The sequence below is a fragment of the Oryx dammah genome, unplaced genomic scaffold (assembly GCF_014754425.2).
Source record: "Oryx dammah isolate SB20612 unplaced genomic scaffold, SCBI_Odam_1.1 HiC_scaffold_24, whole genome shotgun sequence".
NCBI lineage: Eukaryota > Metazoa > Chordata > Mammalia > Artiodactyla > Bovidae > Oryx > Oryx dammah.
The window spans coordinates 52,070,158-52,095,741 of record NW_024070208.1 but is presented as its reverse complement, the minus strand read 5'-3'; the positions used below and the strand labels follow the sequence as shown (position 1 = coordinate 52,095,741).

At 37.3% G+C, this 25,584-nt stretch overlaps 1 protein-coding gene across 2 annotated transcripts in view; it reads left to right on the top strand.

Moving 5' to 3' along the window:
* The window catches only part of MYCBP2 (MYC binding protein 2), a 267,214-nt gene that overhangs the window by 222,911 nt on the left and 18,719 nt on the right, over window positions 1–25,584 (top strand). For both annotated transcript variants that reach the window (XM_040266905.1, XM_040266904.1), the window contains 15 exons: window positions 1,110–2,753; window positions 3,691–3,860; window positions 4,800–5,044; window positions 5,952–6,119; window positions 7,310–7,467; window positions 8,481–8,680; window positions 9,686–9,835; window positions 11,144–11,304; window positions 12,316–12,472; window positions 12,653–12,877; window positions 14,934–14,999; window positions 16,104–16,343; window positions 16,664–16,762; window positions 23,532–23,612; window positions 24,657–24,923. In XM_040266905.1, coding sequence (XP_040122839.1) covers window positions 1,110–2,753; window positions 3,691–3,860; window positions 4,800–5,044; window positions 5,952–6,119; window positions 7,310–7,467; window positions 8,481–8,680; window positions 9,686–9,835; window positions 11,144–11,304; window positions 12,316–12,472; window positions 12,653–12,877; window positions 14,934–14,999; window positions 16,104–16,343; window positions 16,664–16,762; window positions 23,532–23,612; window positions 24,657–24,923 — 4,031 coding nt within the window. The remainder of the gene's footprint in view (window positions 1–1,109; window positions 2,754–3,690; window positions 3,861–4,799; window positions 5,045–5,951; window positions 6,120–7,309; window positions 7,468–8,480; window positions 8,681–9,685; window positions 9,836–11,143; window positions 11,305–12,315; window positions 12,473–12,652; window positions 12,878–14,933; window positions 15,000–16,103; window positions 16,344–16,663; window positions 16,763–23,531; window positions 23,613–24,656; window positions 24,924–25,584) is intronic.

The following is a 25,584-nucleotide window of genomic DNA, read 5'->3' as shown; positions in this document are numbered from 1 at the left end:
TATTTGCTTGGATTCACCATTATGTATGGTTTAGCTCATGAAATAAATGTGGTGATGAAGGCATTTCCATCATTAATCAGTCACTCAGAATTAGTGGCAAGGACTGGGCTGATGTCTAATTCTACCAAATACAGTCTTTGGCTTATAAAATTTGACTCTTACACAGCAGTGGCTCCTGTCCCCTCTGCCCTGTGGTGGTGCTAGCCATATGGATTTTCAGAGAATCTGAAGATTGTGACTTGCAGAAGGGAAAAAACTAAGAAAACAGGAGTTTATTTATTCACTTTACAAATATTTATCAAACGCTTATTATATTGACCCGTTCTTGACATGACATCAGTGAAAGGGAGTAACAAACAAAAATATCAGCCTCTGTGAGCCTCCCATGAGGAGACAGATTCTATGGCAAAACTCTCTTGCCAGATTACTAACTAGAGCATGACTGTATACACACACACACACACATATGCAAGCAAGCCCCAAAACACTTATCCAGGTTTGTTCATTTCCCTTTAAAAAAGGAAAAGAACAAACTGCAATATAACCAGTTAACAAATTCTTCCCAATTTACTAAGTATCCATTTTCAAAAAAATACCGAATGCTTCCAGCAAGATTTATAGATTTTCAGTTTTTTTGTGCCAGTTGAGTCGCTTTGGTCAGATGGCTTTCCTCCTAACAATAATATCACTTGCAATAAAGGCAGGAGTTTTGATATTAGGCAGGAAACATAATCTTGAAGGCTGTACCACTTCCCGACAGCAAAGGCATCCTTGCAGCCGTGCCTCTAAAGAAGGCATGAAATAGTAGGAGGGAGAGACATCGAAGGAGGGCCAGGATGCCGAAAATAAATGGTGCCCATCTAGAAACTCCTAGTGCTTTGCTTGAGAAAAAGCGAGATTATTTTTCTTTTTATCCTTTTTCTGTTAGCATTCATATGTTAGTAATAAATTATTCTAATCCAATCATAAGAATATTAGAATTATAAAATGTTTGTCTGTGAAAAGCAACACAAATTTTTTAAGTTATTTTTTATTTCACGGTTTAGTAGATAAATCATCAGTAAGTTATAATTGTATTAACAAGTTTCACTATGAAATGGACCATACAGGTGACCGAGGAACCATCTCAGCATCTCCTAGACCAGTCTGTACGTCGGGAAAACCAGAACTGTCCTCCAAACACAGCAGAGCACTTAAACCTGAGGGACGCATGAGCCGGACTGCCGCTGAGCAGAGGAAGCCCAGGGGCACAGAAGGGCTGTCGGCCAGTGAGTCTCTCATGCTGAAATCCGACGCTGCAAAGCTGCGGTCAGATTCTCATAGTCGGTCGTTGTCCCCCAACCACAACACCTTGCAGACTCTGAAATCTGACGGGAGGATGTCTTCTGGCTTCAGAGCAGAGTCCCCAGGCCCAGGTTCTCGGTCATCCTCTCCCAAGCCAAAGACGCTCCCAGCCAATAGGTCTAGCCCATCCGGTGCTAGTTCTCCACGATCCTCCTCACCACACGATAAAAACCTACCTCAGAAAAGCACTGCTCCTGTTAAGACGAAACTCGATCCTCCCCGGGAACGCTCCAAATCGGACTCTTACACCCTTGATCCAGATACCCTCCGCAAGAAGAAAATGCCCCTCACAGAACCCTTGAGGGGGCGATCAACATCACCAAAACCAAAACCGGTACCAAAGGATTCTAAAGATTCCCCCGGCTCTGAAAACAGAGCTCCCTCTCCCCACGTGGTACAAGAAAACCTCCACAGTGAGGTGGTTGAAGTCTGCACCTCAAGTACTTTAAAAACCAACAGCCTAACAGACAGCACCTGTGATGAGAGCAGTGAATTTAAGAGTGTGGATGAAGGTTCAAATAAAGTGCATTTCAGCATAGGAAAAGCACCACTGAAAGAGGAACAGGAAATGAGGGCGTCCCCCAAAATAAGTCGAAAATGTGCTAACAGGCACACCAGGCCCAAGAAGGAAAAATCCAGCTTTCTCTTCAAAGGAGAGGGATCCAAACCTTTGGAGCCAGCCAAGCAAGCCATGTCCCCTTCCGTGGCTGAGTGTGCCCGGGCCGTCTTCGCCTCTTTCCTGTGGCACGAAGGCATAGTACATGATGCCATGGCTTGTTCTTCTTTCTTAAAATTTAATCCAGACCTTTCCAAAGAACACGCGCCTATAAGAAGTAGCTTAAACAGCCAGCAGCCGACAGAAGAAAAGGAAACCAAATTAAAAAATAGACACTCATTGGAAATATCGTCAGCACTGAATATGTTTAATATTGCACCTCATGGGCCAGACATATCTAAAATGGGTAGCATCAACAAAAATAAGGTGTTGTCCATGCTGAAGGAACCCCCTCTGCATGAAAAATGCGAAGATGGGAAAGCCGAGGCCACTTTTGAGATGTCCACGCACCACGCAACGAAGTCGAAGTCGCCGCTCCCCTTGACGCTGCAGCACCTGGTGGCTTTCTGGGAAGACATCTCTTTGGCCACTATCAAAGCAGCGTCCCAGAATATGATTTTCCCAAGTCCCGGTTCTTGTGCAGTCCTCAAAAAGAAAGAGTGTGAGAAAGAGAATAAGAAGGCGAAGAAAGAAAAGAAGAAAAAAGAGAAGACCGAAGTCCGGCCCAGAGGTAATCTGTTTGGGGAGATGGCCCAGCTGGCTGTAGGAGGGCCAGAGAAAGACACCATCTGTGAGCTGTGTGGGGAGCCCCACCCTTACCCTGTGACGTACCACATGAGGCAGGCTCACCCAGGTAAGCGGTGCTACGGAGTACACGCAAGCACTTTGCGTAGAACACAGATGCGGTAGCTTCCGACTTAAGCTGTTCCATGAGTTACCTTAAAGGACAGGGACACTTTTGCCCAGAATTTATAGTTTTCTTAGAATGTAATTTTTAAAGTGCTTTATCAATACAGTATAAGTTTTGTGGAAAATAGGTAAAGAAATTCTAATACTGCGATGGCAAGGCAATTTAGTACCTGTTTCATTTTAGTGTATCACATTCTGAGATATTGTTAACTTTAAAAATTTTTTACATATTACCCAAAGGATTGCTGTCTCACACAGTAGAAATAACAGGTCCAAACACACAGGAGAGGTCTCAACGTTAAGTCTCCTTTAACTGTATTGTTTTCCTGTTCAAAACTGCAAATTAAATTAGATTATATTGATTTCTATGGGCCTCTTCCTGTGAAAGAGATTATCAACTGTTTCATCAGAAGACAGTATTTTAGATAAATGTAACTATTTCTATAACGATTAGTATTGCAAAATTCACCTATTACGCATTTGGGCAGATGCTTTTCTCTTCCTACATATTACACTGAAACCTTTTGTAAAATATGTGATCTGTACAATTTACCGTTTGTACAGAATGTTTTATATCTATTTTGTCCAAATGTATGACACGCTTAAATAAATCTAAATGTTTCCACGTCTTAACATTTCTTTTCATCTGCCTATATAGAGTATCTTCAGTATTTTAGACATCATATAGTTGATTACTTTCTGGTCATACATGCATGTTTGCTGATATAACTAACAGCCTGTGGGGGCAGGGTGGGGGGGGTTAGAAAAAGTGAAAAAGTACTTTGCTTGCTTTCAGAAGGGAAATCTGTCATTTATGCGTAGGTAGCAAGCATCAGACTATTAAGGACTTTTAGTTCAGTATCTGTGTTCTTACTTCAAAGGCTGTGGCCGGTACGCTGGTGGACAAGGTTACAATAGCATCGGGCACTTCTGTGGTGGATGGGCTGGTAACTGTGGCGACGGCGGCATAGGGGGAAGCACGTGGTATCTGGTGTGTGATCGCTGCAGAGAAAAATACCTCCGGGAGAAACAGGCTGCTGCCCGGGAGAAGGTAGTTTTATTTTGTTCTGGCTATACTGTGAATGATAAGGATAAACCTTATAAAAAACCTCTTTTTAGCAACGTGGATGCTTACATTACCATATGTAAAACAGGTAGCCAATGAGGATTTGCTGCACAACTCAGGAAACTCAAACAGGGGCTCTGAAATAACTATAGGGGTGGGCTAGGGAGGGTGGTGGGAGGAAGGTTCAAAAGGGAGGGGAGATACATATACCTGTGGCTGATTCATGTTGATATTTGACAGAAAACAACAATATTCTGTAAAGCAATTACCCTTCAATTAAAAAAAAATAAAAAGCAACAGGGGCTCTGTAACAACCCAGAGGGTTGGGATGGGGAAGGAGATTAAAGAGGGAGGAAAAAAAATCTCTTTTTAGGATCATGTCATCAGACAACTTCATATAGTTGATATTAAAAATCTTATTATGCTACTCAGTCACCTGCTTACATAATATAGCTTTCCCTCTTCACCTTTTCTCTCTCTCAATTCTCTTTTCCTTTTCCTTCTCTTTTTTCTGCTGTTTTATCTCCTCTCTTTTTCTTAATACCTAGTTATATTAAGGATTTATGGAAAGCGAGGATCATTCACATTAGTGACACACCTAACTAAAAATATTTGCCAGATACACACACACACGCGCGTGCGTTATTTACTCTTTTATTTAAATAATTACATCTAGATTTTACTAGTTAGGTTTTTAACTTTCACCAAAAAGAGAAAAAAATACAGTTTGTATTTGATATAAATTAGTTTCAATCAGTTCAGAAAAATGAAGTGAATGTTGTTTTTGGTAATCACTATTATTATTATTTTAAAGTAGTTCTACAAGTGTTTAATAATTTGTATTAGCAACTCAAAAATATATAGGTTAAGAAATCTGACGTTTGAATATAAGTAGGAAAAGATCCCTGAAAATTCTCCCTCCAGGTCAAGCAGTCTAGGAGGAAGCCGATGCAAGTCAAGACTCCGCGTGCCTTGCCCACCATGGAAGCCCACCAGGTGATTAAAGCGAATGCCCTCTTCCTGCTGTCGCTGAGCAGCGCTGCCGAACCCAGCATTTTGTGTTACCATCCTGCAAAGCCATTCCAGTCTCAACTCCCCAGCGTGAAAGAGGGCATTTCTGAGGACCTTCCTGTTAAAATGCCTTGTCTCTACCTGCAGACATTAGCTAGGTAATGTCACTTGGCTGCTTTTTTTAAATCACTTTGGAAATTGCCTGCTGGCGTGACTTAGCAACCAGCAGTTCCATTTTGAGAAGCAGAGTTATGTAGTTTGTTTGTTATTGTACTTATAATTCAATAAAATTAACAGGAAACAAAAATGAAAATGTGAGACTAAGTACATTTGGGACATTGGAAAAAATCACCAGGAATGCCAAGTGCAACAAGCCTTCAGCTTCAGTCACCTGTTCATTGTACTTAGATTAGCAACTCTGTGTTCCAGTTTGAAAAGGATAGAATCAAATGGTAAAACATAAAAAAATTGATGGCATAACTCTTATGAATTTTACAATTTTTAGCTCTTTGGGGAATAGATATATCCCTCCTAAGCCACGAAACATTTCATATATCTCTTAATATTTTTCAAATTTCACTCTAACATGTGTTCCTACCATAAAGGTCACTACCTATACTCCAGTAGTCCATGCAAGAAATGTCATCAGCCTGAAGCAAGGCAGTGATGATGGGAAACACGAAGAGAGAATAGTGAAAGGGAACCCAGCGTCCACAGGCCTGAAGGACTGGTCATGGCCGAGGGCTGAGCCCTCTGTGACACCAAGATATTTTAGCTTAAGGCACCCAGATAGCTGGTGGGATCACTCACTGAAACATTGGAAGATGGAAAAGTTCTCAAAAGGAAAGAAATTCAATTTTGTATTTGAAATGTTTGTGGTACCTGGAATACCTGTGTGTAAAATTATCAGCCTTCTATTTCTTCCTCCTTACATCTGCCACTATTTTAATACTTTACACTCCTCAATTATAGATGTATGAGTTATTTTTGCTTTTACAAAGGTTAAAAATGGAAAGTATCTGTATTACCATCATACTTTAAGTTACTGGGTTTGATTTAATGCAGGCATCATCATGAAAATTTTGTGGGCTATCAAGATGACAACCTATTCCAGGATGAAATGAGGTACCTGCGTTCAACATCTGTGCCAGCCCCGTACATATCAGTAACTCCTGATGCGAGTCCCAATGTATTTGAAGAGCCCGAGAGCAACATGAAGTCCATGCCACCCAGGTATTTGAGTTACTATATTTTTGTTGAGTCCAGTGTTTGGTGGAAGAGAGATTTTAAACAGAAGAGAATGCTCTAGAGGTTCTTTCATAGTGATGCATCCCTCCATCTCAGGAAGGAAGTCGCGTCGACTGTCCTGACTATTAGAGCAGTAAGAAAAGGCATGCATTCGTGAATCAGGTGAGGTCTTTGATAGCAGATCCAGTTGGAGAGAACAGATTACCTTTACTGCAATTATTTATATACAACATTTATCATCTATTCAAACAAGAATGTACACTCACTTAGGCAGTGAGGACACAACATGGCCAGAGTTAGCCAGTTACTAGAAAATATATAAGCTTTACTGAGGGCCATAGGATTTTAAACCAGGCCTGACCAATGGAAAAGAAACAAAAATAATATTTTGTAAATTTGTCTTAGAAAGTAAAGAAAGATATTTTTCTTTAAAATGCCCCAATAAAAGAAATTATATAACCACCTTAATACTTTTGTAACTGTTTTTTAATGTTGTATAGTTTAAAAAGAAAAAAAAAGAGGCTGGTTTCCTACTGCTGCTGCTGCTGCTGCTGAGTCGCTTCAGTCGTGTGCAACAGCCCTCCTGAAAACCACTGAGTTCTCAAATAGTTTTAAGTATAGTGTAACTGAGGCTAGGAACCAGTTTGTCGTCTCAGTACACTGTGGTATGGCCGTGCTCCAGATAGAGCTTTGGGTAGCACCTCCAGAGAATGAGAAACCTCACAGAACACTCAGAACCAGAGGAAAATTACATCCTTTCATTTTCCCTCTTATTAGGTTTCCTCGTGTATATATTTTCATTGTTCCTATTCAGTGCTATTATGAATATATCTGCCTTTTTTTCCTGAATATCATGACACGTGTCTTCCACCACAGTGCTTTTGCTTCTGAGAGAAGCTTAGAATATTTGATGCCTTTTCTTCTTTTTCATTTAAAATGCAAAGTAGATTTAAGAGAAGCAAAAGTTTTAAGATGCAGTTCTGAAATCGGTCAAATTGTGATTACATTTGGAAAGATCCAATTATGGCTTAAAGAGATATTGTCAAGTTGGCTTTGAATTTGTATTCTTCCACATAGTTCACACATTGGACTACGCTGTTATAAACTAAGTAAATACAGTGTCAACATCATTCCCTTTTTCTTCTGAGTTATCTGTCACCTTGTTCTATCCGCAGTTTGGAAACTAGTCCCATAACTGATACTGATCTCGCGAAGAGAACCGTCTTCCAAAGATCCTACTCCGTTGTTGCTTCTGAATATGATAAACAGCACTCCATCTTACCTGCACGAGTTAAAGCCATTCCTCGAAGAAGGGTTAACAGTGGAGATACTGGTAAGTATAAAGATGAAAAAGAAGATTGAGTGATCCTAATGATTTTATTTGTCGATTTTTTTAAATCTAATTTTTGAAGGCAGAGGAATGGATTAATTTTAAATCGTAGTTAAACATTCCTTCTGTGTGACACAGCCATAAATGTGCCTCTCTAAATTTTACATCTTAGTTGGAAGAGACACCCAGAGATCATGCACTATGATTCAAGAATAAACAGATCTTTAAAATATATTACTTGTTAGGTATCTAAGCTGAATATTGCTACCATTATCCCTCCCACTAAGCTTCAGTAAATCAGCAGTTCCAGTGACTTGACACTTTCACAATGATATTCTCAATAGAAACTTGTTAACTCTTGTAAGTACTACCACTCAAACAGATAATAAAAACTGGAGATACGGCTAGGTCTGAATCAGTAAACAATTTTAGATAATCTGGACTAATTAGTATTGGCAGCCCCAAATTGAGGCTAATTGATTCTGTTTTAAGAATAAAGAAATCCAAGAAGCAAAGAATAACATGTTAATGGTTTATCAGGCCAACTACTTACTAAATGAAGATCTGACCTAATATTTTTAAGTAGATGATTATATATCTTGTTGAAGATCTTCTAGGAAAATATTGAGGATATATTCAACAAGTATCTTTGGGCTCTTAATGAAATACCATTTGTTACAAAGCAGTCCTTTAGAAAATGCTGGGGATAAGATGTAGATTCCATTTGGGGAGAAAATAAATCACATTTCATATAGTGTTATAGAAAATATGAACTTTCAGACCTGGGTTCAAAACTTACCTTTGAAACTTAATAGGTATATAACTTTAAGTAAGATATTTAAATCTGAGCTTCAGTAGAAAATTGAAATCATTAAGATTTGTGTCAAATGCAAAAACAAAAAAACCCCCAAAGACACTTAAGTGAATAAGCTGGATACTGTTTTTTGAAATCACCTTAAATATATTAATATGTGTTGCCTGTGAAAATTGATACTTTTTTTTTCTCCTTCAAACAGAAGTGGGTTCTTCGCTCTTGAGGCATCCATCTCCCGAGCTGTCCCGGCTCATCTCAGCCCACAGCTCCCTCTCCAAAGGAGAACGGAACTTCCAGTGGCCAGTCTTGGCCTTTGTTATTCAGCATCATGATCTAGAAGGTCTGGAAATAGCAATGAAACAAGCTTTAAGGAAATCTGCTTGTCGAGTTTTTGCTATGGAGGTAAGAATACATGAATAGGATTATTGATTCATTAATCATAAGCTTCATATGATGGTTCTGTTTAATGATGTCAGTTTTCTACTGAACAGAAATTGTGACAAACTAGGAAACCTCTGAATAGAAAATACTGTGTTTGCAACAAAATTAAACTCCTAGGTTTAGGAATATAAAATGAATTTGAGTTTCGTAGTTAAGCACTCTGAAAAACATCATTTCTACATTGCTTTATTATCTGAATCGTGATAATATCTTCTTAAAAAAGCTTTTTATAATCACAGTGTCATTTCAGTTAGAGTAATCATGCAAAAGGGATCAGAAGTAGGGCTTTTGAATTATAAATTTAACAATGATAATTTATCTGGGTCTCTGTTCTCTGAAAATGGATCACTGTATATCATAGACTTGTATATATAACAAATCTTTTTTCTTTACCATGGAGTAGAAAGTACTCATGATATTCATCAGTGGGAACCACATGAATCAAGTAAATAGCAGCTTGTGTAGAACTTAAGAAACATTCTAAATGCAAGTTGGAAAAAAATGTTCTTGTGTAAATTAATATTCAGACAAATTTTGGAAATGAAAAGTAGTTTGGAAAAGTATTTTTGAATTGTATTTCATAGGTATTATATTCCCTACTGTTAATTTTTAAATTAGGGCCAGAATTATTGACAGTGTAAGTTCAGTGTACTTTCAGTGAAATGACAATCAGTCTTCCTAGAGTCTTCCCTTAAAATACTTGAGTCCCAGAAGGTTCTCTTTATCTTGGACTTATTTAACATTGTTTATTCAGGCTTTCAGGCTTCCCCTGTGGCTCAGCTGGTAAAGATTCCACCTGTGATGCAGGAGACCTGGGTTCGATCCCTAGGTTGGGAAGATTCCCTGGAGAAGGGAAAGGCTACCCATTCCAATATTCTGGCCTGGAGAATTCCATGGACTGTATAGTCCATGGGGTCGCAAAGAGTCGGACACGACTGAGCAAGTTTCACTTTCTCTTTCATGCAGGCTTTCAACTGGCTTCTGTGTAACGTCATCCAGACCACTTCTCTCCATGATATTCTGTGGCATTTCGTGGCATCTCTGACTCCTGCTCCAGTGGAACCAGAGGAAGAAGAGGATGAGGAAAATAAAACAAACAAAGAAAATGCAGAACAAGTGAGTGAGACTCTTGGTTTTTTATTTGTCCATATTTTTATAGAAGAGTTGAAGTCTCTTCAGGTAATACCATAATTTACATGAGGTCATTCACAGATTATATAACCTAAAGGCAAGAATACCAATTCAGAGCTATGAGCAACATACTAACTATGCTGAATGAAAGTTTTCTGTCTCCAGAAACACTGTCAGTCAATTCTGGTTTCTCACTAGCCATCAGTGTCACACACAAAGCACTCAGTTGGAAGATATATACTGTACAGTGCAATATAAGATGAAGACGGCAACATTATCATAGAAGAGGGCTGTCTACTCCACAGCATTACTCTAAGGCACAGAGAATGAAAATGAGATTGTGCCTGGACACAAAAGTCAAAAAGTTTGGCTAGAAGGCACTTCAGTTTTATAGGAGGCAGCCTGTATCATGGAAAAGCGTTGAATGTGGGCCCTGGAAGCCTGGGTTCCAGCCACATTTATACCTCTGTAGCTGTGACTTATGGATCTCATTTATATTTCTACAGCAAAAAAAGTAGAAGACTAAATCCTCAATTTAAAAAAGCTGTCAGAATAGATAGAAAAAAACAAAAGCTCGGTACTGTTTATAAGCATCGCATCTTTTAAAACATAAGGACAGAGGAAGATTAAAATTAAAAGGTTAAAAGTAGAAAAAGATATACTGGATAAATACCAATCAAAATTGGGTTGCTATAGCTAGTTTAACATCAGATAAAATAGACTTCAAGACAGAATTATCAATAGGGATAAGGAGGCTCTCTACAAAATGATAAAAAGAGTAATTCTGTATCTTCAGTGTATGCATGTAGTTAATAAAATAACCTTAAAGATATCAAATAAAAATCAATAGGGCTGCAAGGGAAAATTGAAAACAATCCACAATTACAATGTGACATTATCACACATTCATAAGAGCTGTCTGTTCCTGTGTAACAGATACCCCAAAACCTACTGAATGGAAACAGTTGCTTACTGGCTCCCAACTTTGTGGGCCAGCAGTTTGGGGGAGCTCAGCTGAAGGGAAAGGTTCATTTCTGCCAGTAGATTAGTGGAACTGATCCTCGTATGTGGCATTTATTTGGTTTGGTGATTTTATTTATAGGTGACCTTATCACTTTTTCCTTTAAAAATGTAAGCATAATTAGTTAATCTTAACTGGATGTTTGAGGTATGGTTTGGTTTTGTTGTTTACATTTCTACTACATCAGTATTGTTAAAGTACACATTTTCTTTTGTGGGAAAAACTCCTTCCAGCTCCCAAACTGATGAACTTGCCTGCCATTTCTGTCTTAGGAGAAAGATACAAGGGTATGTGAGCATCCGCTCTCAGATATAGTGATTGCAGGGGAAGCTGCTCATCCTTTACCACACACGTTTCACCGCCTACTTCAGACCATCTCCGATCTTATGATGTCTCTCCCCAGTGGCAGTTCATTACAGCAGATGGCCCTGAGGTAATCTTATTTCCAAGTGTCCTAAGTACCCTGGAAAAGGAGTTTTCTGAAGCAGTCAGAGCATGAAATGCTTGAAAGATCTCTTTAAATACTTAAGGTAGAAAGAATCCTGTGTTATATGAATGACTTCCCTCATTGTGGTTGTAATTTAGAATTGCCCTTCACCTCAGCTCATGCCGGTTGGCCCCTCTGTAAATTGTGGATGGTATACTTCTGAGTCCTCTAAATTTTCACAGTCTGAAACCATCTTCCTCACTTTCCTTTCTCTGCTACCGCAAATCACATGTCTCAGTGCTCCTCAAGAGTAGAAACTTGAATGTTGCAAAAGTGGAGAGGGCAATGAAATCTCAAAAACTGAATTCAAAATAGGATTTTGAATTGAAAAGAATATCAAGAGAAATCCAGCCAATCCTGAAACTACATTGAAGAGTATCTCCTCCTTTTAAGTCCTCACCATTACTTTTACATTGTGAACTTTATCACTAGAGCCTCGTACTGGACTAAACATACAAGTAAATCCTCCACTGATTTTTATAAGAAATAGGTTGACAGAGTGACTTTGTCTACCCACATTCCTAATGATGAGACCAGCAGAGAAGAGATTCTATAGTGCAAGATTTTAGAAGTACAAAGTGTGTTATACTCTGATGAACTAGTGTAGAATAGTTCGCCTAATAAATTTTAAGAGGCTGTTATAGTTGGGATAACACTTGTCTACAAAACTGATTTATTACCTTTTTTGCTTTTATAGCTTTGATCTTCATGTGTCAGTTTGGCTATATTTAAAATGGATGAACTTTCCTTACAATTTACATTGTTCAACAGAAATGACGTATATTTCTCCAAAAGCCAGTAGAAATCATTTTGTTTCTTGAATTTTAAAAATTTCTAATATTGTTATTTTACCTACAGCATTAAGATTAGCTGCAGAATGCTTTTTTTTTTTTTTTAAGGAATTCCTTAGAAGTTCCTGAAAAAGAATTTTTTACTATATTACTTACGCCTTTTTAGGTGCTGGAGTCTGAAATTCAAGCAATCTGATCACCAGTTCCTCCATCAGAGCAATGTCTTTCATCACATTAACAATATTTTGTCAAAATCAGATGATGGAGACAGTGAAGAGAGTTTTAGCATCAGCATACAGTCTGGCTTTGAAGCTATGAGTCAGGTCAGTCATCTAACAGTTATCCTGTGTTATCCTGTTAATACTCAACAATGTACTGAAGGAGAAACTGAAAATTACTCCTAAACAATTTGATACTTACTTTTATTTCTATCTCATGCCTATTTTATTGTTGTGGAAGATTTCCATTTGAGTGTTTCAATTATGTCTGTTTGTTTCTGGTAGGAATTGTGCATAGTAATGTGCTTAAAGGACTTAACCAGCATTGTTGACATAAAAACTTCAAGCCGACCTGCCATGATTGGCAGTTTGACAGATGGTTCCACAGAAACCTTTTGGGAGTCAGGAGATGAGGATAAAAACAAAACTAAGAACATCACCATCAACTGTGTAAAAGGCATCAATGCCCGTTATGTATCTATTCATGTGGACAATTCCCGAGATCTTGGGGTAAGAAAGGAAACTTAGCTGTGGCTTGTTAGTTCTTTTCAGACCTTTATAAATGATACAATCTCATTTCTGAGTTTTAGCAAAAAGGCTTTCATCTGGAACTTCATCAACCAAACAACCTATTTATATTCTCAAAATAACTCAAGTCTAAAAACAGATTAATATGATTTGGGGCACTGTGGAATACCCATTTTAAGAAAGGCTCTGATTATAAATACATGAAATCTATTGTAAATATTTACTCCATGATATTTTACCTCCATGCCCTTGTTCAAGTTATTTCCTTGGCCTGGAAATCCTTCTCTTAAACTCTACCTTTCAGATTTTTCCCAAGTATAAGACCCAGCAGACAAATTCTCCCACAGTACCTCTTTTATAAAAGTTACTCTTTCTCTCCTCTGGATTCTTTTCTACCTTACTCTAGTGGCATTTAATGCAGTTTGACCTATAGCATAGCCTTCAGTTTTTAATCCTCACCCCCACCCTCAGAAGGGAGTTGGGGAAAATTCCTGTAATAACATATATAATCATATTATATATTCCCCCTAGCTCTAGCCTGTCTACATGTTTCAACTGAATTGAGCACTCTTTAACAAAAAGCACTGGAGAAGAAAAAGCATCCTATTTACTTGAGTATTAAAAGCCAATAAGAATGTAAAACCAACTGCTAAATTCCCATGCTTCTACCCCATTCTTGAGAAAGAATACTTTTTAGAATTTTTTCCCTCAGAAAGGAATTGGCCTGCAGATACAGTGTTAATAAGTCCCCTTGAGCCATTGCCAAGCTGCTCCTATCCCATTTGTATATTTCCTTTCCCTGGGAGAGGCAAAGTGGTGGGTTTGGGTCTCAGACGACCTGAATGGAGAATGGCAACCACAGAAGTTTAGTCTACCATCAGAGCATTCCCTGCTGTCTACAGTCACCCCACCTTCTGTCCATCAGCACAGACTGAGTAAGAGAAAGGCTTAGCTACTGTATCACTATATCACTAGCTTATCACCTCTTCAGACCCAAGAGTTCAATTGGTACAATTTTGTCTTACTTGAAAGTCAAGTGTAATAAATCAGAACATTTTTCTGACAGGAACTCACTGCTCAGTACAGTGTTATGTTTTAAGTGATTCATGTTTTAAGGTAGAATATACTTTCCATCAAAACAGTGGTTGCAATCAATTTAACATTTTGTCTTTTAGGAGAGAGAATCATGGTAATATTCATTTTTTACAAATATGCTGACATCAGCTTTTCTCTTAGGAAACTTCCTCTGATTTATAGGCATCATTAAGACTTACATAGTGTACTGTGTGTCCCCCAGCCTTCCCATCACACTGCCTTAAACACAGCATTTGTTAATTTGAATTGCATCAGCCTATAGCACTTAAAAGTATACAACTCTCCAAGGAATTCATATATCCATATGTCTTGATGTACTTGGCATAAAACTTACTCAATCTTAAGGTCTCTGACTCTAGTACTAGTATGATTCTTTCCAGTCCTTAAAGATATTAAATTTCTTTTGCTACTTTACTTTTTATGTTAAATGGTCCTTCCCTAATTTGGCAAAGATCTCAAGGGGATAGAACTCGTGTCTCTCATGTGTCCTCTCCCAAGTTCCTATGGCTGTCTGGGGGCATCGTGATACTTGCAAGTATTTGTTGCTTAAGCTACCTGCCGTCCTCCCTTTTACACCAGAAGCAATGAGAATAATGTAATAAGAATGGGACATAAGTAGCAAGGCGAATTGTTGAAAGACTTCATGATAGAGATGGAATTTAAATGATTAGACTTTGGATGAAAAGAGGGAATGCCAGCCTCCTCTCTCAGAGCCCATAGAGAAGGACTGAAGTGTGTGATTCAAGATGGAGTTTGTGAGGATAAGAAAAAGACTGGAGTTGTAGGAACTGTGATTGGTTTCACAGATGGAATGAAGTCAGTTAGGAAAGACTATAGAAGACAAGCAGAAGAGTTGATATGATATTCATAGGCTGTAAGAAATCACTGTCTGCTCTAGAGCCGGGAACATGGCATAATAACAATTTTGAATTGTTTATTTTAGAATAAAGTCACCTCAATGACCTTCTTAACTGGCAAAGCAGTAGAAGATTTGTGCAGAATAAAGCAGGTAATTAAAACTGTCATTGAATGTTTTTACTGCCTGGTGGAGATGTCTTCTTCTCAGTCTCCACTCCTGAGCTCTCATTTTGGCTTGCCACACTGTTATAGGAAATCATGCCTTTTCAAAACACTGAATTGGCAAATAGTCCACGTATGGGAATAGTTATAACTGTCTCTGTTCTAAACATCTTACCCATTATTTTCCTAAATGTTCTGTAGTCATGAGTAAGTAGACTGTGCCTACAGCCCTCCACCCTGACTTCTGCTCCTCTCTGGAGATTCAGGGTGCCTTAGAATTCTTCATAGATTCGATTCACAAATGCCGCTATAATTCAGCCACACTTCAGATTATAATGTAGATTATTGTCCTGTACCTTGAAAATCTTTCAGTTTACCACACTGCAGTATATCCAGGTTAAAAGTCAATATACAAACCTACTCTAGAAAACAAGTCTTATTTGGGCTTGGGACAGATGCTGTATAGTCATTCCCTTGTGAGTGAATAGTGTCAAAAACTGTTGTACAGTACACTGAAATTTAATCCTTGAGAAGAGTTAGATTCTCAATGAAATATACTGAAATAAGTCATCACAAATGTGAATTTACATAGTATATAATGTTTCTTCAAAAGTAAAACATATTAACTAACTGCACAGCTAAAATCCTTGCTTTAAATGTGCTTTCATGTAAAGATGCACAAAACAGGACTTCATTGCTGATCATGTGAGTATTTCTACTTACAGGCAGTATAGGTACAGTCATGAAAATTGTTTCCAGTGGTTTCACTTATGTAACTTGTGCTCGGAAGCCATATAATACATATAATGTAAGCAGACCTGTATTTTAATTCTCCACTCCACCACTTACTAGACTCCTGCCATCTGTGTTAACTTTCTCCATCTGTAGCTATTAGAGTATTGCTTATCTTTACAAGATTTAAATAAGATAATCTGTGAAATAATCCAATACACCTTCTGTGTGTACAGTTATTTGTTATTTGAGCTTACTGTTATTAACACTAGGATATAATAACCACTGTTATGAAGTCTAGGACAGTAACAAAATAGTAATCCACTTGTATCAGGTTTCTATCCCTTTTCTGCTCCCCTAGGTTGATCTGGATTCCAGGCACATTGGTTGGGTAACAAGTGAACTTCCAGGAGGGGATAATCACATCATCAAAATTGAATTAAAGGGTCCAGAAAATACACTGAGAGTTCGACAGGTTAAGGTCCTGGGCTGGAAAGATGGCGAAAGCACAAAAATTGCTGGCCAGATCTCAGCCAGTGTGGCCCAGCAAAGGAACTGTGAAGCTGAGACTCTGCGAGTGTTCAGACTCATTACATCTCAAGTGAGTGTCCTTACTAGCCATATTTTAGCACAGGATAAAATGAAATAATGTACTACTTCAGTAATCATATCAAGAGCCTAAGAAAGTATGTTGTTCAGTTTGTTAGAGATTGTTAGCTACAAGTTTGGCCCATTTTTTTCTTCTCAAAGCCCAAATTCTTGTATTTCATTTTGCATTCATAATTCTGAAAAGTAGAGGTATACAATAAGAATGGCATAGGAACGTTATAAAGCCTGCAGAGTCAGCTGTTGAGTCCTCCAGCCGTCACAGAGGTAGTTCCTGCCATTGGGTTGCTCTCACCTCCCTGTCTCCTTCACCAGGTATTTGGAAAGCTCATCTCTGGAGACGCAGAGCCCACACCAGAACAAGAGGAAAAGGCACTGTTGTCATCACCTGAAGGAGAGGAAAAAGTATACAATGTATTTATTTATATTCTAAAAATATTTATTTCCCTATTCCATTTTCTTTTGTTCAGTGGAATAATCCATATATTGCTATGTATTTTAATGTATATGTGATACTAGTTTCTGTGCAGTTAGTATTTTTTACTTTAATTAGAAAGAAGATGAAGGAACTATCAGAAGATACTCACTTTTTGCTCATGTATGATCTAGCTGGTATTTTAAGTAACAACAAAATTTGCTCCAAACCTTGGGCTGTTGTGTTTAAATGTTGCCATTTGTAAAATCAGCTTCATTGTTGACTGCGCTGTGCACTTTCCCCCATCTTCTCTGTCCTTCACAGTTCAGCTCAAAACTACTATCTTCTCCATGAGCCTTTTTTATGATTGTTCAAGGGAAATCATGAAGAAGGTTCATGGCGAAGACACAAAGAAATATTTCCTCTGCTAAACTTCATAGTAATTTCTGTGTCTCTTCTTGGTTTCTCTCTTGTTGGGTTTATTGGTACACATGGTTTATTGTTGTTCAGTTGCCCAGTCATGTCCGAGTCTTGTTGTTCAGTTGCCCAGTCATGTCCGAGTCTTCGCGACCCCCTGGACTGCAGCACTCCAGGCCTCTCTGTCCCTCACCATCTCCCAAAGTTTGCCCAAGTCCATGTCTAAGATACATACATGGTTTGTATCTTCAACTTAATCAAAGCTTCCTAAAGACCAAGTACGTGTCTGGTTTGTCTTTATATCTACCGTGGCATAAACACACATGTGTGCAGTGAATTTTTATTGGAACAACCTGTCCTTTATATTGTCCTTGAAATTTCTTCTAAAGTGCATTTGCCTGACTTATTTGGTCTAAACTAAAGCACTGTGTCTAAGAAGAGAACTTCATCCATTTTCAGAAAGAGAAGTCAACCATGACTAGTCTCCATATTCTTGTGTATTTATTAATAGACGCTGTAAATACTCGTCTTGACAGTTCTCTGAAAGATATTTTCAAGGACTTAACCTAAGCTAACTCTGTGCCTTCTGACACAGAGGCAACTAAATCATCCACATTTTTCTATCTGGAATCTGTTTGAAAAAAAAAAAAAAGGATTTCATAAACCCTGGTAATTATTTTTCAGCATCTTTTGGAGATAACATTTTGACAGCTATAAGACTGAGAACTCATTAAGCTATCAACTGAATTTTAGCAAATGGCAGTTGTTTGCTGAACAACCTTGAGAACTGGTATCAAGCCCTCAAAAACCTCGCCTTCTGTTCTGAAACATAAACAGTCCATGTCCTCCCTCCCAAAACAGACCATCAGGGATACTCTCTAGTATATAATCACTGTATTAAATATGTGGGAAAATTGCACATGTCATAGAATTTCAGAGTATAATATTGAAGTAATTGTCCCTGGAGTGGACAGAGAAGGCTTCTTGGAGGATATTAGACTTTGAGTTAGACCTGAAGGAGAATGGATGAAAGTTAGATTAAAAGTATGACAGGATGGGAGCATTAAAGAGGCTGGCCAAACAGTAGAAGAGTGTATGCTGAGGCATTGGGGATGAGTGGGAAAGGTTTGCTAGTGGTTGGATTCTAGTGAGATAATGTAATTTTTAAGGGAAGCATTTTTTAAGTCAGATTTTTGAAGTAAAACTTGCATACAAAATCATCCTTTTAAAATCATTTGTTTTGAATTTTGACCAATGTGTACAGTGGTGAAACCATCTCAAGCAATTTTTAAAACACATCCCCTCCAGAATTTCCCTGCCATTCCTCTGCACTCAGCCCTCTTATCTCATTCCTCCCCATGGCAACCACTGAACTATTCTCTGCCCCTAATGGCTCAGATGGTAAAGAATCCGCCTGCAATGCGGGAGACCCAGGCTCGATCCCTGGCTTTGGGAAGGTCCCCTGGAGGAGGAAATGGCAACCCACTCCAGGATTCTTGCCTAGAAATTCCCATGGATGGAGGAGCCTGGCAAGCTACAGTCCATGGGGTCGCAAAGAGTTGGACACGACTGAGTGACTTCACTTTTTATAGTATTGCTTTTTCCCAGGTTTTATTTAACGAAACAGTATAGAAAGTAGCCTTTTTGTCTGATTTTTTATAGGTAGTATAAGAACATGTATCAGTTGTTTGTTCTTTTGGTTGCTGAGGAGTATTCCATTGTGTGAGTTTCAGTCAGTTCAGTTCAGTCTCTCAGTCGTGTCCGACTCTGCGACCCCATGAATCACAGTACCGTAGTTTATTTATCCTTTCACAAATTTCTGACAGATATTTGTGTTGTTTCCTCTATTTAGCTATTAGTAATAAAACTGCTGTCAACGTTAGCATACAGATCTTTGTATGGACATGTTTTCATTTTTCTTGGGCAAATACCTGTGAGTAGGATTGCTGTATAATAAGTATATGTTTAACTTCCTAGGAAACTGCAGACTCTTTCCAAAGTGATTAAGCCATTTCACATTTTCACCAACAAAGTATTTCCAGTTGCTCCACATCTCCTTGACAATACCTGATACTATCACTCTTTTTAGTTTTATACATTCTTGTAGGTGTGTACTTGCATCTTGTGGTTTTTTTTAACTTTGTAAATACTTATTATTATTCATGTATTCACTTTTGGCTGTGCTGGGTCTTTGTTGCCACCCTGGCCTTTCTGTCGTTGCAGCGAGCAGGGGGCTACCCTCGAGATGAGGTGCATGTGCTTCTCATTGCAGTGGCCTCTCTTGTGCGGGGCATGAATGCTAGACCACTGGGCTCAGTAGTTGTGGTTCCTGGGCTCCAGAGCACAGGCTCAGTAGTTTTGGTGCATGGACTTAGTTGCTCTTTGGCATACGGGATCCTCCCAGACCAGGGATCTAACCCATGTCTCCTGTATTAACAGGCAGATTCTTTACCACTGAGCCACCAGGGAACCCCCTTGTTGTAGTTTTAACACGGATTTCACCAGTGACTAATAATATTGAGCAAATTTTTATGTATTTATTTGCCACTTCTGTACTACATTTACCAAAATGTATATTAAGATTTTTTACCCATATTTCTTGTATTGAGCTGTTTATATTATTGGGTTGGAAGATTTCTTCATGTATTCAGGATATATATATATATATATAGGTCTTCTACCAAATATATGTTTGGTAACAATACATTTTCAAATATTGTCTCCTAGTCTGTGACTTATCTTTCAGAGAGAAGTTTCTAGTTTTGATAAAGTTCAATTTATCTTTTTTTTTTTAATGACTCATGATTTTTGTGTCTTACCTAAGGTCACAAAGATTTTCTCCTGTTTTCTTCTAGAAACATTAGAAGTTTAGTTCTTTTATTAAGAACTATATATATTTCAAGTTTTTCTATACAGTGTAAATTAAGAGTAGAGGTTCTTTTTCTTGATGTGAAGATATTTGATTCTTTTACTGCCATTTGTTGAAAAGACTATCCTTTATCAATAATCAGTCCACCAGAAGTGTATAGGTCTGTTTCTGGACTCTATTCTGTTTCATTAATCTGTATGTACATTCTTACACCAACATCAGGCTGTATTGAGATTCAGTACATTCATTACTGTAGCTTAGAGAGAGATTCCAACCAAGTTCCTTTTCAAAGTTGTTTTGGCTATCCCAGGTTCTTTCCATTTACATATAAAGCTTAAAAGCAGATTATCAATTTCTTCTTCTTCCACAAAAACATAATTCTTTTTAAAAAGCCTGCTGAAATATTGATTGGAATTGCACCAAAGTGCTAAGTCAGTTTGGGGAGAACTGACATCTTAATATTGAGTCTGGAAATCCCATAGACAGAGAAGCCAGGTGAGTTACAGTCCATGGGGTTGCACAAGAGTCAGGACTTAGCCACTAAACAACAATAGCAAATCCATGAATATTATATTTAGTTCTGTCCATTTATTTAGATCTTCTTTAATTTCTGCCAGCAATGTTTTATAGTTCAGCTCTGTGTACATGTCTTATACACACTTTTAAAAATTGATCCCTAAGCATTTGATGGTTTTGATACTATTGTAAATATTTTTATTTCATTTTGCAGTTATTCATTTCTAGTACATAAAAATGCAATTGACTTTTGTGCATTAAACTTTTATCCTGTGATCTTCTTAAGGGACACCTATGGCTCAGTCGGTTAAGAGTCTGCCTGCAATGCAGGAACCCTGGTTCAATTGAACCCTGGTTCAATTTCTGGGTTGGGAAAGATCCACTGAAGAAGGGATAGGCTACCCATTTCAGTATTCTTGGGCTTCCCTGGTGTCTCAGCTGGTTAAAAATCTGCCTGGAATGTGGGAGACCTAGGTTCAATCCCCAGAGGGGAAGATCCCCTGGAGAAGGGAACAGCTACCCACTCTAATATTCTGGCCTGGAGAATTATATGGACTGTATAGTCCATGGAGTCTCAAAGAGTCGGACACAACTGAGTGACTTTCACTTTCACTTTTTTTCATGGTCTTCTTAAATTTACTTAATAGTTTGAGAAGCTCTTTTGTAGTAACCTTGGAATTTTTCTTCATAGATAATCATATGGTCTTCAAAGAAAGCCGGTTTTACTTCTTTCTTTCCAATCTTGTGTTATTCCACTGGCTAATACCTTCAGTTACCATGTTGAATAAAAGTCGTGAGATCACATATGTTTGCCTTTGCTAGATTGGAAAAGGGAAATATTCAATCTTTCACTGTAGATTTTTTGTAACTGCGCTTAGTCAGTTTGAGGATGTTCCTCGTTTATTGAGAATTTTTATCAGAATGGATTTCTTATATATTTCTCTTTTTTCATTTTCTTTTATTCAGTAAAATAACCCATATATTGCTGTGTATAATAATCAATATGCAGTGTTTCCTTATATGTACTTTATTTTTCTTTAAGGAAGATGAGCTAGAGGAATGATAACTGAGTGGCACAGTGTTTCTTTTTGGGGTGGTAAAAATGCTCTAAAGTTGACTGTGGTGATGGCCACACTTATCTGTGCATGCATATGAACCATTGACCTGTATACTTTAAATGAATGAATAATATGGTATGTGAACTATATGTTAATACAGCTGCTTTTAAAAAAGAAAAAGCAAAATAAATTATGAAAGAAGTTAAAAGATCTTCCTCTCTAAAAGGAACTCATGTGTTAATGTGTATTCCAGCTATACGTAGCACACACACACACACAAAGTTTATTCTACAAACTTAGTCTCCTTAGATACAAGGAAACTGCAGTTATCCATTCTTTTTGAGTGAGCTTTGGTAGTTTTGCCTTTCAAGTAATTTGCCCATTTCATCTGAGTTGCTGGATTTATTGGCATAAGTTGTTCATAATATACTCTTATCCTTAGACTCTATTGTGATGTATCTTCTTTTTTTATATCTTTCCAGCTGTTTGCTTTGAATTTAATGTGTGCTTTTTCTGACTTCTTAAAGTCTTAATATGAGTTGAGATCTTTCTTTTCTCATATAAGTAATGCTGTGATTTTCCTCTTAGCACTGCTTTAGTGTCACAGATTTGAGTGTTGTTTTTTTTCCCATTTCATTCAATTCAAAATATTTTCTGACTTCTACTTTGATTTATCCTTCACTTCTGGGTAATTTATAAGTGTCTTATTTAATTTCTGAATATTGAGAGTTTTCCTGATAGCCTTGTATTGTTAATTTCTACTTTAATTCCTTTGTGGTCAAATGTGTGTGTGTGTATATATATATATATATATATATATATATATAGTTTGTATAATTTTATCACTTTTGAAACTATTAAGACCTGAATTCTGGCTCATGGTAATGATATAGTTTAGCAAATGTCCATGTGCACTTAAATGAATGTGAACTCTGCTGTTGTTGTTTGAAGAGTTCTATAAATGTGGTTAATTCAGTTGGTTGATAGTTTTGTTCAGATCTATAAGACCCTTGCTGATAGGTAAAGTTCATTGTTTGCTCATTTACTTGTATTAGGTACAAAAACAATTTGAAGTGTCCAGCAATATGGGTTTGTCAATTTAGATTTTAGTTCACCTGGTTGCCTATGTCAGCTTTCTAGTGGGCACCCAAAAATTACAGTTCTGTAGATTATCAGCTTTTCTCATTATTAAGGTGGGAGCAACATTCTCTTGTGGCTGTCTCTATCCTAAGAAAAGTGAAACCAAGAGTCATTTTCAATTCGAATACAAGGGTGATTTGCCTCAGTTTTCTTACCTATAAAGCAGGCAGAACATCAAACCCCTTATGGGGTTTTCCTGAAGATTAAATAAGGTTGTGTGTATGTGTGTACTTAGATCTGTTTGTATATTTATCCCTTAAAACAGCATCCTACACATGATAGGCTCTATAAAACTTCAGCCTTCATATTTCTTCTTGTGATAGGTTTCTTTGTTTACTGTCAGTGTTGGAATAACTTAAGACCACCATTATCAGAGAGTGTTGTTAGGACACTTCCTTTCTAACCAAATGTCATTTTCCTGAGTTGCTCTTCTAATAACCAAATATAGGATATGAACTAATAGTGTTCACAGTTTAGAAATAGATTTAAACAAATTGACACAAATTGACTAGATTATAAGAAATCCATGAAATATACTTCTCTGGATTTCTTAAAGTTAGAAATTTTGTCTTTTTTTTGGTCAGTTTAGCCAATAGTGATTTCTTCAAACTTTTTATCCTTCTTCTTAGTGTTATAGATCTCAATTTAAAATGCATTCACCTTATAAAGATACCTGCATAATTACTTATCAAGACATTTCAAAATGTCAAATATATGAATTTTATTAAAAGAGCCTGCTTCCTTTTTTTCCCCCTTCTGTATCTAAAGGCAACATCGGATGCTGACCTGAAAGAACATATGGTTGGAATCATCTTCAGCAGGAGTAAACTGACTAACCTACAAAAACAGGTTGGTCAATAGTCATTTCATAATCTTCATCAGTTTTGTTTTTAGGGCATAAAGCATTTTCCAAAATTTATGGAGGCTTTTTTATGCTGACTCTCTTATAGGTCCTGCAGAATGTGTCTGCCTTTTTCTAGAGAGGAAGGAGTATGTTGGCATACCTGCATCACTTTAAAGACTTTATTATGAATGTTAACTTTCTTACCTTGCTGCTCTTTGTTTTTCTCATTTTCAGGTAGATTGTTTCATTTTGGTGTCAAATACCCAGTTATATCAGATTTCATTTGTGTTTCCTGTGTTCCTTTCCCCTTTGTTTTTTTTTTTTTGTTTGTTGTTTTTTTTTTTTAATTATTCTGCTGAGCAGTTATAATGTTAACTAAACCAGTGTTAGATATTTCTAATTATTACAAGATGGTATAGTAGCACTAAATCATTCATGTATGGGAGTTCACTTCGGGAATACCTAAATAACATAAAATTAACCCTTTCGAAGTCAAATAAAATACTGACTTTTGAATTGGGTTGTAAATTGGCCCAGTATTTTAACTTTCAACACCTTAAAATTAAGTCTTTTTTAAATAAATCACATAAATTTATTTGTGCTTTATCTTTTTAACAGAATTTTATTGACTTGTAGAAGCTACCAGTTGTAAAATGTGCTGTTATTTTCTGTCACTAAAAAAAAGGAAATTGCTGCCAATTAAATTATGAATTGTATCAGTTACAAATCACATTATGAATAGAAATATGGGGGAAAAGATGCCTTAGAAGTGATTAAATATGGTGATTTGTTTTCATTTCATGTCTTAAACCACAGGCAAAGGAATTGGTAACTAGTATATCATTCATTTCTATACTAATTGATTTAAATACTCAGGTTTTTAATCATCATTTTCCTTAATTGTTTTTAAGATGTGTTAAGAGAATGGTATGAGATGGAGAATTAACTGGGAGGAGGAGTATTAAATTGAATATCAACTAATATTCTTTTTTTTTTAATTAGACCTTACAAATACACTTTTACATTTTCTTTATGTTGCCCTTGAACAGGTGTGTGCTCACATCGTCCAGGCCATTCGCATGGAAGCCACCAGAGTCCGCGAGGAATGGGAACATGCCATATCAAGCAAAGAAAATGCCAATTCCCAGCCCAACGATGAAGATGCCTCCTCTGATGCCTACTGCTTTGAGCTGCTCTCCATGGTCCTGGCCTTGAGCGGCTCCAACGTAGGCCGGCAGTACTTGGCCCAGCAGCTGACTCTACTCCAGGACCTCTTCTCACTGCTCCACACTGCCTCCCCACGCGTCCAGAGACAGGTGACTGGCACATCTCCTACCTGGAGGCTTATTTTGTTATTTTTTATTTTTAATTAATTTATTTTAATTGGAGGATAGTTACTTTACAGTATTTGTGATGGTTTTTTCCATACATCAACATGAATCGGCCACAGGTATACATGTTTGAAACATTGTTAAAAATTATTCTAACAAAGAGAATCAGTGTTTCTTGTTTTTTGGGGGGGTTTTTTGTTTGTTTGTTATAGCATATTTTGGTTTTTGGATTGTATTTTAACCCCATGTTTTTCTTTTTGACTCATTATAGTGAGAATATGGAAGAACAAAATATGTTCCATTTTAGTAATGTGCTATTGTGATAAATAGTATTCTGCTACTCAGCCTTATTACCTTGAAATATATAAAGACCAAGTAAGATGTGTTTTTTCTTGCTGCCCTGGAGTGGTAGTCATTTGAGAAATTAAATCAAGCTTAAATCATTTCTCTGCCCTCAGAACTTTTGAAGTCATAGAATGGCAGCTGGACTTAAAAAAAAAAGAAAAAAAAGAATACTTTAAATAAAACACCAATCTTTTTTCAAAAAATTGAAGTATAGCTGATTAACAATGTTGTGTTAGTTTCAGGTGGACAGCAAAGTGATTCAGTCACATGTACAGGTTATCTATTATTTTTCAAGTTATTT